Genomic DNA, 8,027 nt, shown 5'->3' with positions numbered 1-8,027 from the left:
CTTTTCCGGCACTCCACCGGAGGGGCATTCGGTCACAGAGGGCCTCTACACCAACCTTGTTGCCCTTCCGATGATGTGTGAGTAGTTTACCACACACCTACGGGTCGATAGCTAGTAGCTAGATGGCTTCTTCTCTCTCTCTCTCTCTCTCTTTGATCTTCAATACAATATTCTCCTTGATGTTCTTAGAGATCTATCCGATGTAATCTTCTTTTGCGGTGCGTTTGTTGAGATCCGATGAATTGTGGATTTACGATTAGATTATCTATGAATATTATTTAAGTCTTTACTAAACTCTTTTATGCATGATTAATATAGTTTTGTATTTCTCTCCAATCTATCGATTTGGTTTGGCCAACTAGATTGGTTTTTCTTGCCATGGGAGAGGTGCTTTGTGATGGGTACAACCTTGCGGTGTCCTCACCCGGTGACAGTAGGGGTAGCGAGGCACATATTTATATTGTTGCCATTAAGGATAAAAAGATGGAGTTTTTACCATATTGATTGGATATATCCCTCTACATCATGTCATCTTGCTGAAGGCGTTACTTTGTTCTTGTTAACATAATACACTAGATGCATGCTGAATAGCGGTCGATGTGTGGACTAATAGTAGTAGATGCAGGCAGGAGTCGGTCTACTTTTCACGAATGTGATGCCTATATTCATGATCATTTCCTTAGATATCGTCATAACTATGCGCTTTTCTATCAATTGTTCAACAATAATTTGTTTACCCACTGTATGCTTTCTTCAAGAGAGAAGCCTCTAGTGAACCCTATGGACCCCGGGTCTATTTTCCATCATATTATTTTCAGATCTATAAAACTAAAAACCCAAAAATATCTTTCCACAATTTATTTATATTTACTTTATTTTACCTTTTACTTATCTTTTATATCTATTTATATTAGATCTCACTCTTGCAAGTGACCGTGAAGGGATTAACAACTCCTTTTTCGCGTTGTGTGCAAGTGTTTGTTAGTTTGTGCAAGTGCATCTATTGGGGACTTGCTTGTACCCCTACTGGATTGATACCTTGGTTCTTAACAGAGGGAAATACTTATCTCTACTTTGATGCATCACCCTTTCCTTTTTAAGGGAAAAAATGCAAGCTCAAGAAGTAGCACTGAGTGGGGCCCTTCACAATATTCAAAAAGTTATTAAACTAAGCATTCAACAAAGAATCTCATATCTATAATAATGTTTTAGATCCTACACATACCAAGGTTCATCCATATCCTCGAGAACTAGGGGTCTACTCACACATGGGGACAACACTCATCATAACAAAAGTAATGCCATACATGGATGAATGATTCAAATGAAACACAAGATGGTCCACTAGGGTTCTTGATGTTATAGATGATAAGGACGTGAATGATGATGATGATGACAGTGGCAGTGATGTTGTATCTCCCCTGTGCGTGGTGAGGAAGCTCCCCTTCCTCTCCTTGCCAATCCCTCCTCCAATGAACTCTGGAGGCTGGGTTCTTTCTTCTGGACGAGTTTTTGATCTCTTGGGGCGTCTAATCCATGACCCATTTCCACGGGGTGGAAATAGTTGATCTGGCGGTGGCGATGACACACCATACGACCGCCCATACGGGTAGGAGCGGTCGTATGGAACGCCGTCATTTGCACTGGAGGCATGGTGACAACTTCTTCCGTGGCCTTTTTGTTTGATTCTTTTATGGTAGGTGATTATCACTTTAAATACGTGATTCCACTACTATTTCTGAGGATTTCTTCCATTATATGATAAATAATCCAAAAGGCATTACCTGAGGGATTAGCAACAAAAGGATATTCGCGGATGCAGTAAAATTCCACTAAGCATACCATGTAGGCACAAAATACTCAGTAAAATCATCATATAAGTTGGACTCAACGGTCTTCATATGCATTCACTTCGTGATGCACACTGGACCGTGGTGAAACATGTTCTCTGTTACATTCATGGTACTATGGATCTTGGCCTCTCGCTCCACGCTTCGACAGCTAGACATCATGGCATACTCTGATGCGGACTGAGCTGGATGCCCCGACACACGGCCTTCCATCTCCGGAGACCGTGTCTACCTTGGACCATCACTTATATCCTGGTCATCCAAGCGGCAGCCCACAGTCTCTCGGTCTGGTGCCGAGGCTGAATATCGTTCCATGGCCAACATCTTTGCTAAGTGATGCTGGCTTCGGCAACTTCTCTACGAGCTCTCTTCTCCTGTTGACAAGGCCACCGTTATGTATTGCAACAACGTCTCTGCCATTTACCTCTCCGCCAACTCTGTTCATCATCGCGGCACCAAACATATTGAGTTGAATATCTACTTTGTTCGCGGGCAGGTGGCTCTTGGTCACCTTCGACTTCTTCACGTGCCTACCTCTCAGCAGCTTGTGGATATCATGACGAAGGGGTTGCCAACGTCAGTTTTCGAGGAGTTTCGGTCCAGTCTGCGCGTCAGTGCCGACGCTTCGACTGTGGATGGGTGTTGAGCGACCTATGTATTCGTATATACACATGTACTCTAATCTCCGTCTATCTCATTAGGGTTTAGTCCTGGACGTGATGATCTTCCTGTATGTACATCTCTATATATCGGCACTGGATGCCCGTGAATACATGTGTGTTGCATCCTATTATTTGTCTATATATATATATATATGCTCACATACATAAATACACTCATCCTATGAATGCACGCATTACACGTCCGATCTTTATAAGCACATCTCAGATACTAAGTCGGCACAACATCTTAAGATTGAGAAATGTCTATCCCTTCCTGACAGTCTCATGTGTCCACATTCACAACTTCAATGCCAAGCCAACCCATCGAGATCTACTACAATTTTGTTTCCACTAGTACAATCACAATGTAAATCTGCTGAGGATGATTCCTGGACCCCCAACCCCATCCCTGCTTGGATCATATATCCATGAAAAAGAAAAAAGAAACAAACAAATACTACTCGGTTTGCCTGGCAACAAGGGAATAGACGGTGGATAGTGACAAAATCAAAGATATACATCATCCAAAACTGGGGAATAAGGGGATAGACGATGGATCCAGATACACGCATACGGCTCAGGGATGGTCGATAGCTTGGACTACTCGGTTTGCTTGGAAGCACAAGAGCGCCCTAGGTACGAACTTACCGGGCAGAGGATGAAGAGGACTGAGGCTGAATCGACTGACCTGGACTGCAGCATGCACGGCGGCGGCAGCGGCAGCAGGGTGTCCGGCGGCTACAACGACTACTGGAACTGGAGCCCCCCGGACACCGGATACTCGAGCTCCCCAGTGGTGTCGGCGGCGGTGTCGGCGAGCAAGAGCAACGTCGTCGTCACGAGGAGGCTACGCGGCCGGACGCTCAACGGCAAGCTCTACGCCCTCCGGAGCGTCGTCCCAAACATCACCAAGGTACGCACGTACGTGCCAACGAGCAACCAACTCAATTCACTTGGCATGCAGGCGGCAGTTCAAACATTAACCATTCTTCCTGGCAGATGGATAAGGTGTCCATCCTCAGGGACGCCGTCGAGTACATCCAGCAGCTGCAGGAGCAGGAGCGCCGGATGCTCGCCGAGATATCCATCCTTGAGTCGGTGGCGGAGGTACATGGCCATGGCCAGCTGCTTACTGCTACACTACAGCCCGTCCTTCCGAACGGCTGCGCCGGACACGCCATGCCGCCGCTGAAGAAAACGAGGACCCATTCATTATCGCCGGCGGTGACCCCCACCCCCGCATCCGCCATGGCAGCCGCATCTCCGCCGGTCGAGGCTGTCGAGGTAAACGCACCCACCAACGTACTTTATCTATTTAATCATCAAGTAATAATTGCGACGATGACAAGCGACCGGCAGACGGGGCCCTGCCCTGATGTTGACGCCATAGTCCTCCGATCTTGAGAGCGGCATCGTCTGCTCTACCCGCCCGCCGCACGCGGACACCGACCACTTGGCTCGATCTTGTAGTACTTACTTTCGGTTCGTTACATGGACAGGTGAGGGTGACGGGCGCTGGCGATAAGCTGCTGGTGGTGAGCGTCGCGTGCCGCCACCGGAAGGACGCCATGGGCAAGGTGTGCCGCGCGCTCCAGAGCCTCCGGCTCGCCGTCATCTCGGCTAACGTCACGGTTGCGTCCGGGACGGTGACGCACACCGCGCTCCTACAGGTAGTAATTGTGTCCTTCCTCAAAACTTGTGTTATCAAACGTTCTAGAGTTTCATAAGAAAAAAAAACTTTCATGAAGAAGGGGTTTTTAGTTCCATAGAATTTCATCAAAATTTCAGTCATTTTGGTAGAATACTAAAATGATTATTTTTTGGTCAAAATATTTCAGCCATTACAACACACACAATTTTTTTTTTAAATACTTGGTTTGATTTTTGTCACATTCAAGTAGATATTCTGGTCCTTAATTTGGCAAAACCGAAATCATTTAAAGTTCGGTGATAATGGCTACGACTGAGGTATTTCTGAAACAGAAATTCAAAACCAATCATAATTAGCCATATAAAGTTACTATGTATTATAGACTTTATATTATTATCTTCCTATGGCCAGTTTTTTTTGGGCGGCTTAAAAATTATGTTGCCTTTCCTCAGCTTACAAAATAAGTCATCCCCTAACTTTGTTGAGATTTTTGAATTAGTTATCGTATAACTAGTTTAGGAACCCCAATGGATTAGAGAGGCGGCTTATTAAAAAAGTTGGGGAGGGGATGGCTTACTTTCTAAGCTGTTAAAAGAACTGGCCTTTAATATTATTACTAGTCAACTAATACATCCTAATGTAAAGTCGAGAAATGTAATAGATATAGAGTCTTGAAGAATTTAAATATAATAAAACAATTGTCAAGTCAAAAGAGCATGCATGGCGGTCATTGTGCTGCTGGTTATAGTTGCATTGTTTTGTGATTACATAATTCTTATTTCTCAGAGACAGGAAATACATAAGAGCGAGATGAAGGAATTGATCGAGACTGCAATCGCCCATGTTGATGTCGCAGGAAGTACTCTAGGGAAGTTATGATATGCATGGTTGCATGTTCATCTTAGTTAGTTACACATGATCACATGTACTCCAGGATAACCAGAACACTATAGTGTTTTGGCAAAAATGGAAAGAGAATAAACATTATTTAGCAGCCCCATTGTGTTTGTCTCGTGGTCAGATACTAAGCAATAACCTCCTATAACACGTGATATCCATTGGATCACACAAAATAAATAGCTCGTGCTAGGAGTGTCTCAAAATGCCAATATGATGTACTATATACGTTGTATCTAAACTATTGCACTTTTGGTCAAAAAGAATATGACTATTGGTTCTTCACATTTGCTGGTCTATTCATAGGATACAGCTTTCTCACCACCTCTCTGTATTTTTATGTCAGTTTTTATGTAGGTGCCTGGCTATAGATATTGATGGATAGTGCTATGGGCTTGTGAATATATATATGGATTTAAAACTATCGACATTGGCTATATATGAAGTTACGTTGTACTACTATATTTGGAATGGTTCTCTTCGTAATATTATTAGTCTACTAATGTCTTAATGTAAAGTTGAATATAATAGTTGTAGCATCTCAAACACTTCAAATAAAAATGCGCGGTGACAAGCAAGAAAGGATGAATGGAAAATGGAGGCGCCACAACCAAAGATGGGTGGCAACCTCCCGCGAACACTTTGCACAATGCGGTTTTCCCAAATAATCCAATTTCACTTCTTTTTTCCGCTCCGCGCCTCATGCCGGGCCAAGCTGCGACTTGTTTTCTACCTAGTTCTTGTCGTATTTCCTGGTATCGCCTCCATCTATGGGCCAGATTTTATTTGCCCCCCTCTCCCTATTGCCAACTCAATGACCCATACAATTTTATAGACCGTGATCCATTCACTGAAATGCACAACAATCGTCACATCCATCGATCGGAACCACGCACTTTCTGCCGGTGAAGCCCTCGGTCATGCATATGTTCGGACAGTTGGTGTCGCTGAAGCACGCCCCATGGAACTAGTGGCCCTTCGACTCGCTGTCGGTGTCAAAACCGGCGGATCTCGGGTAGGGGGTCTCGAACTGTGCGTCCAAGGCGGATGGTAACAGGAGGCAGGGGACACGATGTTTTACCCAGGTTCGGGCCCTCTTGATGGAGGTAAAACCCTACGTCCTGCTTGATTAATATTGATGATATGGGTAGTACAAGAGTAGATCTACCACGAGATCAGAGAGGCTAAACCTTAGAAGCTAGCCTATGGTATGATTGTTGTTCTGTATGTTGTATATTCTATAGACTAGCCTGGCCTTGGTTTATATAATGCACCAGAGGCCTAGGTTAACAAGAGTCCTAGCCGAATACGCCGGTGAGGAGAAGTCCTTGTCTTGATCGCCAAGTCTTTGTGGAATCTTCCTTGTATGCGGCAGCTGTCCGAACTAGCCCATGAGTATATGGCCATGGGGGGCCTCGGCCCAGTCTAATAGATCGGGAGACGACGTGGTGAGTACCCCCTAGTCCAGGACACCGTCAGTAGCCCCATGAACCGGTCTTCAAGTTAGGGACGCTCCTCGATTCTTCCGAACTGTTCTTCATCTTCGGTCGTCGGTCTTGAAAACTGGTTTAACAAATCTTCTCATCTTCGATATTGAGGATCGCCGAAATGCATTCGACGAGTTTATACGCCGGGTATCCGAGGAGCCCCTTTAAGTTTCCGGCCTTTATCAATGCCTTATTATTTTTATGCCACACCTTGGGTTTGAAGTTGTTCCCGGGAGGCAGTGTCCTCTTGCGTCCGAGCTCTAACGCCGGACTGTATTCGAGGTATCTTTTGCAGCTGAGCACCAATGCCGGACCGCTTCCCAGCTCTAATGCCGGAATGTATCCGAGCTCCAACGCCGTACTATGTATCCAAGCTCCAATGCCGGACTATATCCGAGGTGTCATATCACCTTGGTTCAAAAAAGTTTGAAGGAGTTTAGCCGAGCTTAACGCCAGAAATGCCCTCTACGGAGCCAGCCACTAGCGCCCGAGCTTTATGCCGGACTGCTTCCGAGGTGGTGCACCACCCCGAATGTGGGCCGATTTTTGTGAATATTTTTTGTTGGTGCAATTTATTCTCTGCCGAGATATATAGCCAGTAGCCCTCAAGGTGTGTATCGATCTAAAACCCGAGATGCACCTGAAGGATGACGTAAGACCGTTGATCCTAATAGCCGCCGAGACTCAGGTTGATTTGCAAAATCGGCCTGAGGATCAGGTCCAAGCTCGGCAGAATACTTCGGGACACTAAAAGCGGCGTGCTCAGTACTCGAGACTCAGGTTGGGTGCGGCCAACCAACCTGAGGATCAAAATCTCCTCGGAAACTATATTGCACATAAAATTTTCTGGATTGGACAAGCAATGCAGTAGCCCCCGAGACACTGGTCGGGTGGCAACACCAAATCAGGGGATCGATGTGCCCCTTTAATATTTTTAAATAATAAGCCCGAAGCCCAGTAGCCCCCGAGCCTTAGTGCGGGCACGGGTGGCCGAATTAAGGATCAATATCCATAGTAAAATCACAAATTATGTGTAATGACTCTATGTATCCAAGTACTTTACGTCATTAATGCTCAGATCCACATTGTACAAAACTTTGTTAACCGACCATCGGCTTCCACCTCCTCAGCCAGTAGCCGAGGAGTGTTTGTCCTACTTTATAAAACCTTTATGAGGGCAAAGATTTACAACAAACAAGGCAATCTGGCCATACGGTTTTATAAACAAAGGTACGTAGAGAGTTATATTACTGTTTAACAGAAGAAATGTCTTTCAAAGAAAATAGTCCCACTATCGGTTCCTTTCTTTGGGTTGTCATGCTAAGCATGATCATTAAACCTCAGCTATAATGTAAGAGCAAAATATCGAGGATTTAGTTTGAGAGGCCAGTTAATAGCCCCCGGTAGTGTTTGGCGACAGTCGGGGTCAAGCCGTAAACACTTTGGCCAATGTTATGAACGGCCCGTCATTTAACATAGT

General features: G+C 45.1%; 1 protein-coding gene across 2 annotated transcripts; it reads left to right on the top strand.

Moving 5' to 3' along the window:
- The first annotated feature begins 3,055 nt into the window (after window positions 1–3,055).
- On the top strand, window positions 3,056–5,157 carry LOC125545832 (transcription factor BHLH6). 2 transcript variants are annotated; one of them, XM_048709872.2, is made up of 4 exons: window positions 3,056–3,425; window positions 3,512–3,796; window positions 4,012–4,182; window positions 4,956–5,157. In XM_048709872.2, the coding sequence occupies exons 1-4, from the start codon at window positions 3,096–3,098 to the stop codon at window positions 5,040–5,042; spliced, it is 873 nt and encodes a 290-aa protein (XP_048565829.2). In that variant the 5' UTR covers window positions 3,056–3,095; the 3' UTR covers window positions 5,043–5,157. The 2 variants fall into 2 exon arrangements, with proteins under 2 accessions (XP_048565829.2, XP_048565828.2); XM_048709871.2 differs by having other exon boundaries at window positions 3,057–3,425; window positions 4,950–5,157.
- Window positions 5,158–8,027: the final 2,870 nt, after the last annotated feature.

The sequence above is a fragment of the Triticum urartu genome, chromosome 3A (genome assembly GCF_056163025.1).
Source record: "Triticum urartu cultivar PI428250 chromosome 3A, HENAU_Tu73, whole genome shotgun sequence".
In the NCBI taxonomy this organism is placed as follows: domain Eukaryota; kingdom Viridiplantae; phylum Streptophyta; class Magnoliopsida; order Poales; family Poaceae; genus Triticum; species Triticum urartu.
This window is presented reverse-complemented; position numbering and strand designations above follow the sequence as displayed.

Bases quoted from the DNA above. Each gene is read 5' to 3' on its own strand.
- LOC125545832 (XM_048709871.2), top strand. From the start codon at position 3,096: ATGGTCGATAGCTTGGACTACTCGGTTTGCTTGGAAGCACAAGAGCGC. The intron at 3,426-3,511 runs GTACGCACGTAC...TCTTCCTGGCAG, and splicing joins TCGTCCCAAACATCACCAAG to ATGGATAAGGTGTCCATCCT. The intron at 4,183-4,949 runs GTAGTAATTGTG...CTTATTTCTCAG, and splicing joins CGCACACCGCGCTCCTACAG to AGACAGGAAATACATAAGAG.